Raw genomic sequence first — 15,647 nt, forward strand, 5'->3', positions numbered from 1 at the left:
TTTGTTTAGGATTGCACTGCAAGAATTTAATACAACGTGGGAGTATCTCCCTCTGTGAGATTAAAGTACAATGCTGGAGAGAATGAATGTACAGTGAAATATCTGGGCTGCATTTCAACTATGAGAGAGAAAGAAGATACACAGAGGGAGACCTCTGCTACAAGACTAGACTTGCAAATTAAAACTATTCTATTTCCTTGAGTTTCAGCAACTCTTGCTTACTTTTTAAAAAATGTTTACAATACCACATGCTAATATTAAATATTAAGCAACAATATCTACTTTAAAATGGACTCAATATTTTTGCACCTATAAATTAATGATACTAATGAAATAGTTTACATTCAGAATGGAATTTCACATCCACTTAGTGCCCTAGCTTACTTGCTTCTGTTTACAAAATTCTGAAGTAAATTGATTTTAGGCTTTAAATCACTTACAGGAAAGCCTGTGTTTTCTCTAATATCCTGTAGAATTTTATCTAGTATCAAAATGAATATGAAAATTGCATTGGTATATACTATATAAAACCTTGAAACATATCTGTCTTGTCCCAAATCTACCATTTACCAAGTATTTGTGCTAATGTTGAAATAAAATGTTTGGTATTAAATATTTAAATACTATTTTGTCTCAAGAATGTTGCACAAAGGAAGCACAATACAGTCAAAGTTAAAGATTTGAATCATAGAATCATGGAAGGGACCTCCAGGGTCATCTATTCCAACCCCCCTGCACAATGCAGGAAACTCATGAATATCTCCCCCTAAATTCACAGGATCTTCATTGCTGTCAGATGGCCATCTAGCCTCTGTTTAAAAATCTCCAAGGAAGGAGAGCCCACCATTTCCCGAGGAAGCCTGTTCCACTGAGAAACCACTATAACGATCAGGAAGTTTTTCCTAATGTTGAGCCGGAAACTCTTTTGATTTTATTTCAATCCATTGGTTCTGGTCCTACCTTCTGAGACCACAGAAAACAGAAGCCCCATTGTTGTCAATGGGAAAAATTTAGGTGCATGCCTAATTCTCCTGTGGAAGTCAACTGACACAAAAGTAAACAATGTTAGGCTGAACTGTGCCCATGACAAAGGTGCATGACAAGCAGACTCCTGGCTGAAAACAAAAGGACATACCCAAGAAGTAACAGGTATAAATACATGAAAACGTAACAACCAACACAAAGAAGACACTAACATATTTTCTAATTTTAATACATAGATTTCTTGTTTCTAATTAGTTTTTATTTGTAGATATTGACATAATTCATTTAACAAAAAAAATCACATGGCCTTTTACAGTTAAGATAATAACTGTACTAGAGCACAGTCATTAATATGAGACTGGAACTCAGAGCCTCTCCCTCAAAATTATAGTAGAAAAGAGACATCCAACACCTGTGAAGTGTACCTATACAAGTAATTTACAAGGCTGCTTTGAGCCATTTGCTTAGAAAATTATGTACTTCTAATGCAGCATCTCTCTCTCTATATGCACACACACACAAACCTGGATAGCCCAGGCTAACTTGATCTCATCAGATCTCGGAAGCTGAGAAGGATCTGCCCTGGTTAGTATTCCCATGGGATATTTCCAAGAAATAGCAGAGCTGTGATGTAGAGCCTGGCAATGGCAAACCACCTCTGAATGTCTCTACAGGGTCGCCATAAATCAGATGTGTCTTGATGTCACTTTTCACCACCACCGTATATACTTTTAAGACCTGTAGTGTCATTATGCACAATTTCCTAACATTCTTTTAGGTCTGCCACGATGAAGTACTCTTTCAGCAGTTGTAAAAGGCAAAAATGACTTTCAAATCAGTCTAAAAAGAGATTACAAGCAAATGTTTTTACTTTCTAGTTTTAGAAGCACAATCCTGTAAATCCTATGTAATATGGTCCAAAGCCCAATTCCAAAAAAGGTTTATTCAAAATGAAACCACATTAGGTTAGTGAGGCCCACTTTTTGGTAGTTAGGCTTGCAACCTTAGTCTGGTGAATTTATTATGTTGGAAAGTACGATAGTAAGTTAACAGGCTATATATATACATACACATATATAAACAGCAGCATGCTATTTTAATATGTTCAGAAAAAACATACATTCTTGCAATATATAGCGACAGTTAATACTAATACACCTTCAGAACAGTCCATTCAACCAACATCTAATATAGTTATTTATTTGCCTTGAAAGAGCTCTATAAATAAATCTGCAAGCCCCTTAAAACAGCCTTAATCAGATAAATATTGCCTTTAGAAGGAGCAAATCACACATACTTCACTTGAAAAGTAAAAAAAAACAACCCTTCATTTTAGAAATGTGCAAATTGTGATACTAATTTTTTTATAAAACCTGAGGACAGAATGTTACCATTAATCAAAAACAGCACAGATGTGGTCCACATCAGTATGAAAAAGAAAACCTGAAATAAAATCTGTAAACTTTAAAATGCCTCATCAATAAAGCGGAGCCTTGTTACAGCTAATCTCTTTGATAATCATGCTATCTTTCTTAAGTAAATTAAGTTTCCATATTTTCTATAAAATCATGTTCCACATAGTCTTCTAGAAGCTTCAAGGTTCTTTTGCTACTTCTAGTAGAACAGTCTATTTTGAGAGACACTGAGCTATGTGTATTGAGGGACCAGCTGCTTTCAGTTTTAAAAGCACAGCTCAGTATCCTGAAGAAAGGCATTAATTGTGTGATGCTGGATACAGAATGAAGATCCAGAAGTGGAAATTCATATTTTGTTGTTCTGTCACTGATGTTCAATTCCTGCAAAATCACATAAAACCAGTACCGTTGAGACATTTTGCAGACAGTGTAATTTACAGTATAAACTGATGTATGTACTGGACACAAATTTCCATTTTAACATGCACTAGATTAAGAGTGGCTAACAGGGTGGTACAGATAATAGGTTTTTAAACAAAATAGCTGTACACTTTTGTTTGCAGCTGCTAGTCTAGCCTAGGAACTCAAACTGAAATTTGATTATGTTGGTCAGATGTGACATTATTACACTAATGCTGCTGAGATTGTGAGTGTGACACGGCAGTCTAGGGCTAGGCACAAATCGAAAAAAAAACGCCCCAGTTTGGGCAGTGCCTGAATCAAACCAAAAGGCCCCCCACCTAGTGGCACTGAAAGTGGCCCACAGAGTCAGGAGCTTGGGGGTTCTTCTGGAGCCTTCACTATCTATGGAGGCACAGATAGCGGCCACTGCTAAGTCCGCGTTTTTTCATCTTCGGCGGGCAAAGCAGCTGGCCCCCTTCCTGGAGCGCCGGGACCTGGCAACGGTGATTCATGCTACGGTCACCTCCAGACTGGATTACTGCAATGCCCTCTACATGGGGCTGCCCTTGTGCCGAACTCGGCGGTTGCAGCTGGTGCAGAACGCATTGGCTAGGCTGTTATTGGGGCTCCCAAGATGGGAGCACATACGGCCAGGGCTGCGCGAACTGCACTGGCTGCCAGTGGTCTACCGAGTTCGTTACAAGGTGCTGGTCATGACCTTTAAAGCCCTATATGGCCGAGGGCCTGTCTACCTGAGGGACCGTCTCTCCCCATATGAGCCCCAGAGAGCACTGAGGTCAGCTGGTAAGCACCAGCTGAATATCCCTGGGCCAAGGGAGGCCAGATTAAAGACCACCCGGGATCGGGCCTTCTCCGTTGCGGCCCCACTACTCTGGAACCAACTCCCGGAGGAGGTACGGGCCTTGCGATGTGTAAATCAATTTCGCAGGGCCTGTAAGACATACCTCTTCAAAATAGCCTTCGCCCATACTGAACTAAGATAATGTCGCTGTGTATGTTTCTTCTCCTCTACTGAATTAAGATCTATTTAGCACCTCAATGTTAATTTTATTGTAATTGCATATCAATTTTATTGTTTTATGATTTTACTATATTGTATTGCATTCCTATGTTGTGAGCCGCCCTGAGCCTGCTTGTGCGGGGAGGGCGGGATACAAATAAAAAGTTATTATTATTATTATAAACAGGTGTGACATATATTTATGGTACATTGGCTCTGCATTGCTTTTGAAACTGTATCTCCTGCACCCAAACAAGAATGCATGTAATCGAAGCACCATCCAGGGTTTTATGCACCTGTTTATGACACAAGCATATGAGGCCTTCATAATACTCCTACGCCTTATGTCATTGATTATAACTATAAAACTTCTTCTTAGTCCTACATTTATGGTTTCTGTGCGTTTTTAATGTTTTCAATGAGGGGTATTTTTGACCCCAATTCCAAATCTGACTCTCTTGTCCTCCATTTCTGATGGAAGTTATTATCGAGGCCTGATTTTTTTCTTAGTAGCTAATGCCATGACTGAGAGAGCTATCAGTTTTCCATTGCTTTTTGCTGTAATGCAGGGTCTCTTTGATCCCTATGCCAAAGTAGTATAGTTGGGTTTTTTTCCCTTGGCAGGGTCAAAATGTATGTAGTTGACCTATCAAATCCATCTATTTTTAACAAGCAATTGGTGATAGAGTTCCAACTGCAACTTAGAAGATTCCTGGAGATTTGGGGAAGTGCCTGAGGACAAATATCTCAGCAGGGATATGATGCCATAGAGTCCGTGTTCCAAAGCAGCCAATTTCTCTAGGCCAACTGATCTGTATAGTCTGGAAATTAGGTGATATCTCTGGGGAACTCCATGTTCCACTTTGAGACTGGTAACCCTAGCTGGTGAACATATCATCCCCCTTAGTAGTAGATAAGGGTACCCTATCATCATCAAGCCACATTCCAAAGTGACAGCTGCCCCGCCAACACATGCGCGTGCGCACACACAAAAACGAATGCGGTATGTTTCCTCATGGGGGAGTGACGCAACAGTCCCTGAGGGGGCGGCTAGGGATCCCCCCCCAAGGAATTCCGGCTGTTTCCTAAGGGGGAAAGGAGGGTCAGCCACAGGTGTAGCAGGCTTCATATTGTTCGGGGGGAAAGCGTGTTTTGCAAAACAGACATTTTTAGAGAATTGTGGAGATGCAGCGGTTCTAAGCGGCCATAGTTTGGAGAGGAGACATACCCAACGGATAAAATGATGGCTTTAAAACTGAGCATGGCTAACCTTATACGTGTAACATGTCCCTTTAACATCAGGTTGCATCAGGTTGCGTGTCGATACAACTCATGCTCTTTAACTTGTTCATTAATGATCCGGAGTCGGGAGTAAGCAGCAAAGTGGCCAAGTTTGCAGATGACACTAAATTGGGGTCTGTTGAGGCTCGGTGAGTGGGGCGACAACGTGGCAGATGAGGTTCAATGTGGCCAAGTGCAAAGTAATGCACATCGGGGCCAAGAATCCATGCTACAAATACAAGTTGATGGGGGGTGTGAACCGGTAGAGTCTGACCAAGAGAGAGATCTTGGGGTTGTGCTAGATAACTCATTAGCAATATATAAGATCGATCAGATTAGAAGGCTGATATATATATATTTCTACAGTTCTCACCATAAAAATCACTGGCCTTGAGCAGTTGACCTTTTATGACAGTTTGTGGGGTTTTGTCTCACAATTAGCAATATATAAGATCGATCGACTTGGAAGGTGGGAAACGATACTTTGGAATTCACTTTCCCCTGACACGGTTCTGTGAGAACTCATTTGCAAGTTTGCGTGTTTTGTTTTGACAACCAGAGCTAGATTCTCCAGCCTGGAGACTGGGAAGCTCCCTGTGGTTGCAGAGAACAGAGGCAGTTTTCATGATCGTCTGAGAACAGGTTGCTGAAGCTGCTAGAAAGATAGGTTTTAATGTTAATAAGAAACTGTAGGTGTTTGCAATTAATAATTAACTGGGCAGTGTTATTAGAATGGGTTGCAGAACTAGTCATGAATGTCTTTGCAACAGTTTTCCCCATAAAACACACTGAGAACATAAGAGAAGCCATGTTGGATCAGGCCTATGGCCCATCCAATCCAATACTCTGTCACACAGTGGCATATATATATGCACACACACACTGTGGCTAATAGCCTCTGCTCCATATTTTTATCCAATCCCCTTAAAGCAGGCTATGCTTGTAGCTGCCACCACCTCCTGCGGCGGTGAATTCCACATGTTAATCACCACCCATTGCCAATCTTAAAAAGGGATCAAATAAGTAACAATGACTTTAAGCATGCACCAAGTTGTGAAACACAAGTTGCAGATCATAAGAAGAAAATGAGAGAAGCCGTATTGGATCAGGCCAACACTCTGTGTCACAAAGTGCCCAATATGTGTGTGTGTACGTACACACACACACACAAACTGTGGCTAATAGCCACTGTTGGACCTCCGCTCCATATTTTTATCCAATCCCCTCTTGAAGCTGGCTATGCTTGTAGCCGCCTACCACTTCCTGTGGCGGTGAATTCCACATGTTAATCACCCTTTGGGTGAAGAAGTACTTCATTTTATTTGTTTTAACCTGACTGATCAGCAATTTCATTGAATGCCCACGAGTTCTTGTATTGTGAGAAAGGGAGAAAAGTACCTCTTTTTCTGTTTTCTCCATCCCATGCATAATCTTGTAAACTTCTATCGTGTCACCCCGCAGTCGACGTTTCTCCGAGCTAAAGAGCCCCAAGCGTTTTAACCTTTCTTCATAGGAAAAGTGGTCCAAACCTTTAATCGTTCTAGTTGCCCTTTTCTACACTTTTTCCCAATGCTATAATACCTTTTTTGAGGTGCGGTGACCAGAACTGTACACAGTATTCCAAATGAGTCCGCACCATCGATTTATACTGGGGGGGGGGGGGGGGGCATTATGATACAGGCTGCTTTGTCTTCAATCTCCTTCCTAAAAATTCCCAGCATGGTGTTGGCCTTTTTATTGCAATTGCACACTGTCTTGACATTTTTTTCAGTGAGATCTCTCTCCCCAAGATCTCTCTCTTGGTCAGTCTCTACCGGTTCACACCCCCATCAACTTGTATTTGTAGCAGGGTTCTTGGCCCCGATGTGCATTACTTTGCACTTGGCCACATTGAACCTTATCTGCCACGTTGCCGCCCCACTCACCCAGCCTCAACAGACCCCTTTGGAGTGCCTCGCAATCCTCTCTGGTTCTCACCACCCTGAACAATTTAGTGTCATCTGCAAACTTGGCCACTTTGCTGCTTACTCCCGACTCCGGATCATTAATGAACAAGTTAAAGAGCATGAGTTCTATCGACGCGCAACCTGATGCAACCTGATGTTAAAGGGACGTGTTACACGTATAAGGTTAGCCGTGCTCAGTTTTAAAGCCATCATTTTATCCATTGGGTATGTCTCCTCTCCAAGCTATGGCTGCTTAGAACCGTTGCATCTCCACAATTCTCTAAAAAATGTCTGTGTTGCAAAACACGCTTTCCCCCCGAATAATATGAAGCCTGCTACACCAGTGGCTGACCCTCCTTTCCCCCTTAGGAAACAGCTGGCATTCCTTGGGGGGGGGGGCGGATCCCTAGCCGCCCCCTCAGGGACTGTTGCGTCACTCCCCCATGAGGAAACATACTGCATTCGTTTTTGTGTGTGCGCGCGCGCATGTGTGGGCGGGGCAGCTGTCACTTTGGAATGCGGCTTGATGATGATAGAGTACCCTTATCTACTACTCCCCTTCCCCAGCAAGGATACTCTACTGTATTTATACTAAAGTTATGCCAGTAATACAGGAAGCACTGCACCCCATACCTATTGTTAAACTTATAAAGGGACATCTGTAACATCCATCTTCCGATACGGGGCTGCACCTGCATTCCAATACAATTTTATACTTGAAAGACAAAGATAACACAATCTTTTCCCTCCTTCACATACTGTTCACACTGCTGTATATACAGGCAAGAACCCGTGCGACTATTTCTGCATTATGCACAAGAGGTACACAAGAGTGCTGTGGAACATTTCTCTTCCCCAGGCAGAGGAATGGGACATAAAGGCCTGCCACTGAAGATAATGGATGGTCTTTCTATGTGCCCAATACATACTGGGATGGAGTCTGAAAATCTTGAAAACAGTTTACTCAAGAACTGAGGTAAACTTTGAAGTTTTATATTAATAATATAAAAATAATGATGTTTAATTACCCCATACTTCTGCTTGAGTAAATCCATGATCCTAACAATATGTGGTTTGTATTCCTGATGATTTTCCATTAGATCTGAAGTCGTGTTGCAAGTCTGTGTGTCCACCTCTGGAACAAACGCCCACCGGTACCTAAATGCAAAAGGATTCTGAACTAAGAATCAATCATGGGTATTCTTTTGGTTTTAGAGAAAAATTTCTGTACTTTTCATGGACAGAAAGAAGCTCATTCAACAGTGGGATAGGTCCTGTCTCCTTGCACTGGGAAACAGAATAAATCTCATTTGCCTGGGAGCAGGTCATGAACAGGATATCGTAATAATCTGTCATAAGAACATGGATAAAAAACAAATACCTTGCTGCAGATAATGTTTAATGAAATTAATTTTCAAGAGAAAAGGGCCCCTTTTACAGAAAGAAGACCAGGATTTAGAGATCCCCACAAACTACAGCCATCAAATATCTGAGGATTTGTGTAATTATCCATGATGCACTGAATGAACTAATCTAGAGTATGGAACTCATCCATTATAGAAATAAGTGTTAAATTTTTTTGAATGAAGAAAGGATCTGTTTGCGATACATCTTCGTGTTGGAAATCAATGGGAATAAATCAACATAAATAAATAAATATAATCACAACAAGAACAGAAATTCACCAGGTAAGACTTTCCTTTCATCCCAATAGGAGCTTATTCAGAAATATGTCCAAAATGAGAGATTTTAGAGCACAACAAATCTTTGGTAAAGAAACAAGAATTCCTCATGGCTTGAGGACCCTCTGCAGTACCTTTCTCTCAAGTAACCCTCTACAGAAGAGATGATATCCATCAAGAATGCATGAACTGATGCAGCACTCTGATAGTTCTATTTGAGGGGATAGCTGAAGTGGCCATTCTTTTGACAGAATGCACTAGGATATCCTCTCGCATGGAAAGGTCAGAAAATGTATAGGCCAAAGCTGCATTTATATTGTGAGCTGCCTTGGATTCCACAAGGGAACAATGTGGCTAATAAATGTTTTAAATAAATATAGCCTCTCTTAGCCATTGAGATAACATGCAAACAGAGACTTTTCTCCACAAAGATGACTCATGAAAGGAGAAACAGGTTGACATCTTTCTTAGCAAACTTTGTGCAATTCATATAGAGAGCCCTACACACATCTAGCGTATGGAACTCATCCTTTATAGAAATAAGTGTTAATTTTTTGAATGAAGAAAGGATCTGGTTGTGATACATCTTTATGTTGGAAAGTACAAAACTCATAACATTGCTACCTATAATAAGTAAAGCACCTTCAGAGAAGCATTGCCCTGAAGCCTGAAAGAAAGGTATATGTCAGAGTTCACAGAAGAACATTTGAACTCCATGAAGGAATATGTTGGACAAGAGGAACAGAAACTGTATGAATAGCTAGATCCAAGTGGGTAGCTGTGTTGGTCTAAAGCAGTAGAACAAAGCAGGAGTCAAGTAGCACCTTTAAGACCAACAAAGTTTTATTCAGAAAGTACGCTTTCGTGTGCTAAAAGCACACTTCTTCAGATGAGGGAATACCTTATCCCCTCGTCTGAAGAAGTGTGCTTTTAGCACACGAAAGCTTACGTTCTGAATAAAACTTTGTTGGTCTTAAAGGTGCTACTTGACTCCTGCTTTGTATGAATAGCTGATGACCAGGAACAGACTTTTACTTTCTAGGGGATGCTACACAGAGCAAGGATTGCTCTCTTAAGAGCAGTGGGCCTGACATCAGAATCCAGAAAATTCTGCAAAAAAAAAAAAAAAAAAGTCAGGTCACCATACACTAAGCTGACATTTCATATCCAGAACATCACCTTGGAAAAGCCTTCCATGAGTTGATGTATGCTGTAATTGATGAACACTTGAGTGAGGTCAACAGAGCAGAGGTGATTATGAGATGACAGCCAGTAGTGGTTAATGATTGCCTTTAAATTTCCAGGGAGCCATATTAACTAAATCTTGGATAAAAAACTGGGCCTTGAAAGAGAAACGCTGGGCTCTTTGAGAGATGCCAAGGATCACTGATGAGTTCTGTCACATCAGAGAGCTATGGACATCAGGGCTTTGTCAGAGGAATCAGAATGACATCAGCTTTCAGTGTCCTGATCCTTATGATGGTCATTTGCAAGAACAAAAGGGAGGGCATAAAGCCTGTGGGCCAAATCGCTTGAAAGCACAACTAGTCCAGTGGTCATCAATTTTCCTGACCTAAGACTTGCAAGGAAATAACAAAAGTAATGTGATAGGAAGACAGGGACTCTCAGTTATAGCCATGTCACAATCAATATCAGGACAGAGAGCAGTAGAGAAAGAAATCTGACAGTTTTGAACATTTGGAAGTGGTATCTGGCACTTCAAAAGCAGGCACCACCTGCAGGGAATGTACAGCTCTGTTAAGAAGCCTCTGAAAGTGATCTGAGGCAAAAACCTTTTTGGAGGCTTTTAGATTTCTCCTTTCCTCTTCTGAAAACGATTCTCACTCCTCCCTATCAGCACAAAATAGGAAGCAAGAGGTGTATCTGGACATCCTAGAATAGGAATAACAGTCTCTGTGTGGAGAATGGGAAATACAAGTTTGTGGGGGTTTTGGAGGGGGAATCCTCCATTGAGGTTCACAAACAAATTTTGCTGAATAAAAAAGAGGCCATGGTTCTGGCCTGTTCTTGCCAGCATTCCTGTGCTTAATGCTGGCAGGCAAGTAGATATAAAGTGGTGCCGCTTATGTGAAGTTACACCTTTGGACTCTATGAACACCACAAATGGTGTCTTTCCAGTGAAATTACAATAGATAAATAAAATAAAATTTTAAAAACTGAATAAAAGTTTGTTGGTCTTAAAGGTGCACTTGACTCCAACTTTGTTCAATTACAAAGGCTAGTAATTTTTCTTGTAACTGCTTAAGCTTGACAGTTTCCCATTTACTGCTCCTGGAACACAGGAAGTGAGAGGACAATAAAAGCAATAAAAGCACTGTCCAGCTTTATGTGCAGGGGAAAAACACATCATAAAAAAGCCCTAAAGACACCTCCTGTTGAGGGAAATTACCTTTCCTTTTTTCTTTTGTTATGAAAATAGCTTTAAGGAGCTTCAATGAAACCCTGCCTTTAATGAGTTAAATGGAACAGTGTCTCTCCAAGGCCAATTGGCTCCATGACCAATCAGATTTGCTCTGCCTTCTGATCCCAGGAGGTGGATCCTAAATCCAGTGCTGAATGTTGGTTAAGACACATTCCTGTCCAGTTGTTATACTGAAGTTAAAGTATAAGCAAGATAATTTATTCTGCTCAGATACTAATTTTGATGCAGACCTAAACTTGCATGTAAGTATTTTCTGTACATTTATCTAGATATACTTGTTTTGTTTGTCACTATGTAGTAATGGCAGCCTATGACAATAATCCTATATAAAAACTTGGCAAAAGAAAGTCTTGTGACACATTTGTCACAGCCTAAACTGTTATGAGCCACAGCCCAGTCTGCCAGTTGTATGAAGCAATATATTCAGTTGCCTGAAAGAGAGAGAGAGAGAGATACTCAAAGAAAGAAACAGTGGAAAGGAATTGGCAGGAAGAGCTTCTAAGACATAGGTGGATCTTATTAGATCTACATACTAAAGCATAGATGTAATAAGATCCAAATAGAGTTGGTGGAGATCTTTCTCAATTGCAGCTGAGTTATTATCTAAGCATAAACCAGGATGAATCTGAATAGTGTTCTGGACATCACATTTAAAGGGACTGCACACCTTTTAAATGCTTTTCCTCAACTAGAAATAATGGAGGATGGGGCACCTTCTTTCGGGGCTTATAGAATTGGACCTCCTGGTCCAATCTTTTTGAAACTTGAAGACTTTTTTAAAGGAGAGGCACCAGATGCTATGCTGAAAACATGGTGCCTCTATCTCAAAAAACAGCCCCCCACCCCCACCCCGAGCCTCAGATGAACATATGAAGCTGCCTTATACTGAATCAGACCCTCGGTCCATCAAAGTCAGTATTGTCTTCTCAGACTGGCAGCGGTTCTCCAGGGTCTCAAGCTGAGGTTTTTCACACCTATTTGCCTGGATCCTTTTTTGGAGATGCCAGGGATTGAACCTGGGACCTTCTGCTTCCCAAGCAGATGCTCTACCACTGAGCCACCGTCCCTCCCTCCCGTCCCTGTGATACCCACAGTTCAATTCTCCTTTATACACCATAGGGTATAATGGGTATAATGGAGTGCCCAGCAGACATTTTCCTCCCCCTGCTTTCTGATAATCTTGAAGTGGGGGGAGGACCTCCAAACTGGGGGATTCTCTGCCCCCAACTGGGGAGTGGCAACCCTAATTATAAGATCCAACATTGTGTGCATGGACACTGGGTTCTGAAAGCTAATGTAACAATAAAACATTTAGCAGAGTATATTATTATACATTTTTAGTGCACAAGAACTATCTGATAATCTCTGCATCTCTAATAGAGCAATTTAACCTAGCTGTTGCTAAAGACAAACTTCACTCTAATCACACATTTGCTGAAGATAAATCTACCATGGACCTTCTTGCACCTACAGGATCCCACACATGCCTTCATTTCATGAACCAATAATCTAGAGACTATGATTGTTATGTTCATTTCTGGCCAAAAATTCTTTACGCTTTGACCGTAATATTAATAAAAATTAGCACACTTACATTTGAAATAACTGCATCTTGTCAGGGGGAAAAGAAAGTGCTGTGTCCAAAAATTTACAGGCTGATAAATATAAGATCAGTTCATTCTGCTGTATGTCACTGAGTAAGGGACCGCTGCCATCTCCTGATGCTTTCTGTTTACTTAGTTTGTTATTGCTTCTGTAAAATTCATAAATAAGCAAAACAGAAATTTAAGATCAAGCAAACCCTAGTAAGCTACATTTTATTTATTGACATTATCTATTAATGTTATTTATAGTCCACCTTTCTCACTTAGAATCAAGGTAGATTATGCAGTGAGTCAATACAATTGACAGATGGGCCCTGACCTGGATAGCCCAGGCAAGCCTGATCTTGTTAGATCTTGGAAACTAAGCAGGATTGACTCTTGCAAGTACTTGGATGGGAGACATCCAGCCAGTGTTGCCAAAACTTCCAGGTGCAGATGCACACAAATACAGCCATACAAAAAAAATCAATAAGCAATGCAATAGGATTTGGGTTATAGAATTAACCAGAAGTCGGAAAACAGAACTGAAGCAAAGCATAAGTATTAATGTGACACATTAAATCAGGGGTGTCAAACATGTGGCCCAGGGGCCAAATCACCCCCCTTCCCCAGCAACTGGCTGTTGTCTGCTTCCTTCTCCCTCTCTCTTGTTTCCTTCTGCATAACAGCTTGCTTTGCCAGGCTCTCTCAATCGCACACCAGAGCTACTGACCCAAGCCTCTCTTCCTTCTGTTGGCTACAGCTCCTCCCCCTCCTGGTCTCCTGGGGAAGGAAGGTAAGAGCCAGAGCTTTCTTGGCCCAGTTCCCTAGATCCCATGGGAGAAATACAGAGAAAGCACCTTTAAGACCAACGAGTGCTAATGTTTTAAGCATTTTTTTTAAAAAATCTTCATTTGTGTTTGTCTGTGACCTTTATAAAGTTTATATCTCTGCTACCTAATCTTAAACAGGTACTCATATGGCCTGGCCCAACATGGTCTCATTTATCCAGCCCTCATAACAAATGAGTTTGACACCCCTGCATTAAATTATGCAAAATTCCACAGTATGCTCAGCAAGGTCAGCTAAACGCCATCAAAAGTGGGGATCATAATATCATTCAAGATCTCAGCCTTTTCAAGAAGCATTACCTCTGTCTTTTCAGAGTTTAATTTCAATTTGTTCACTCTTAGCCAATTTACTACAGCAATCAGGCAGTTATTCAAGACTTCTACAGCATAACCAGGGAATCTGAATAAGTAGATATCATCTGCATACTGATGACATCCAACCCCAAAGCTTTGAATGATTTGTCCTAAGGGCTTTACATAGAGATTGGAAAACATGGGGCTTAGAATTGCACCTAGAGGAACTTCACAGGGTAGATTCCACACTGATAATAACTGGTCTCCCACAACAACATTTTGAGTCCAGTCTGTGAGAAGTGGTTTGAATCAGTTCAGCATATACCATGATACCTCCTCCTGGAGAGCCAGTTTGGTGTAGCGGTTAAGTGTGCAGACTCTTATCTGGGAGAACCGGTTTTGATTCCCCACTCCTCCATTTGCACCTGCTAGCATGGCCTTGGGTCAGCCATAGCTCTGGCAGAGGTTGTCTTTGAAAGGGCAGCTGCTGTGAGAGCCGTCTCCAGCCCCACCCACCTCACAGGGTGTCTATTGTGGGGGAGGAAGGGAAAGGAGATTGTTAGCCACTCTGAGACTCTTCGGAGTGGAGGGCGGGATATAAATCCAATATCTTCATCTTCTTCTGCCTCCAGGCACCTAACAAAATGGTGTGATCTTCTGTACCAAAGGCTGCGGAGCAGTGAGGCATGGCCTTTATCTATGCTCATACAAAGGTCATCAACTAAAGCTAGCAGAGCTGTCTCTGTCCCACAGCCTGGCCTGAAAACCAGACTGAAAAGAGTCTACTGCAGATGAGATATCAAAAAAGACCTGGAGTTGAACCATTACTAAACAACTAAATTAAAATCAAATTAAATTTAAAATCACAGGTACCTGGGGCTGCTTGTTAATTTTTAAAAAAGGATGCTGTAACATACATATGCAGGGCCGGCTCATCCACTAGGCAAACTAGGCAGTTGCACTTCCCTTTTCCCTGTTTTCTTGAATAAAAATTTTAAAATGGGTAAATTTCTGTTGATGCCAATTTGACTACCTCCTTTTCCACAAGAGACCTCAGCTCTTACAATAAAAATGAACAGACTATTTTTCTATTCCATACTTTAAAATATAATTGCAGAAATTAATCGTACAATTTTCAAATTGGTTTAATAGTTTTATCTAGTGTTCCAACCATAAAGTCTCCAAGGGCTTTACAAACCTAGTAATAATTTAATGACAAGCAGGGCACCCAGAAGGACTTGCAGGGGGCATCTCATTTCCTCTTCCTCTGCTATTTTCACTTTCTTTTCCCTGACAGCCCCTATAGCCTCTTCCCTTCCCTTTCTTCCTTCTCCTTCCCATCCACCCGCCAACCTACCTTTATCTTCAGCTCTCCCTCCCTCAGCAGCCATGTCTCAGGAAAACTCTGGCTGGGTTGTGTGGTGCTGGCTGAGCCAGGCCCAGTTGCAGGATAGGAAACATGCAAGAGCACCTCACTTTCTCCTATAACCCCTCCCCACACTATTTCATATGAACATATATATGAACATATGAAGCTGCCTTATAGTGAATCAGACCCTTGGTCCATCAAAGTCAGTATTGTCTTCTCAGACTGGCAGTGGCTCTCCAGGGTCTCAAGCTGAGGTTTTTCACACCTATTTGCCTGGACCCTTTTTTGGAGATGCCAGGGATTGAACCTGGGACCTTCTGCTTCCCAAGCAGATGCTCTACCACTGAGCAGCCGTTCCTCCCCATTTCCTTTTCCC

At 41.4% G+C, this 15,647-nt stretch overlaps 1 protein-coding gene across 2 annotated transcripts in view; it reads right to left on the reverse strand.

Moving 5' to 3' along the window:
- Positions 1-1,199: 1,199 nt before the first annotated feature.
- The window catches only part of DOP1B (DOP1 leucine zipper like protein B), a 126,403-nt gene continuing 111,955 nt past the window's right edge, over positions 1,200-15,647 (reverse strand). For both annotated transcript variants that reach the window (XM_060234275.1, XM_060234276.1), the window contains exons 35-37: positions 12,769-12,927; positions 8,078-8,207; positions 1,200-2,780 (exon numbers count right to left, since the gene is read on the reverse strand). In XM_060234275.1, coding sequence (XP_060090258.1) covers positions 2,526-2,780; positions 8,078-8,207; positions 12,769-12,927 — 544 coding nt within the window. In that variant the 3' untranslated portion in view covers positions 1,200-2,525. The remainder of the gene's footprint in view (positions 2,781-8,077; positions 8,208-12,768; positions 12,928-15,647) is intronic.

Source organism: Heteronotia binoei, chromosome 3, assembly GCF_032191835.1.
Source record: "Heteronotia binoei isolate CCM8104 ecotype False Entrance Well chromosome 3, APGP_CSIRO_Hbin_v1, whole genome shotgun sequence".
In the NCBI taxonomy this organism is placed as follows: domain Eukaryota; kingdom Metazoa; phylum Chordata; class Lepidosauria; order Squamata; family Gekkonidae; genus Heteronotia; species Heteronotia binoei.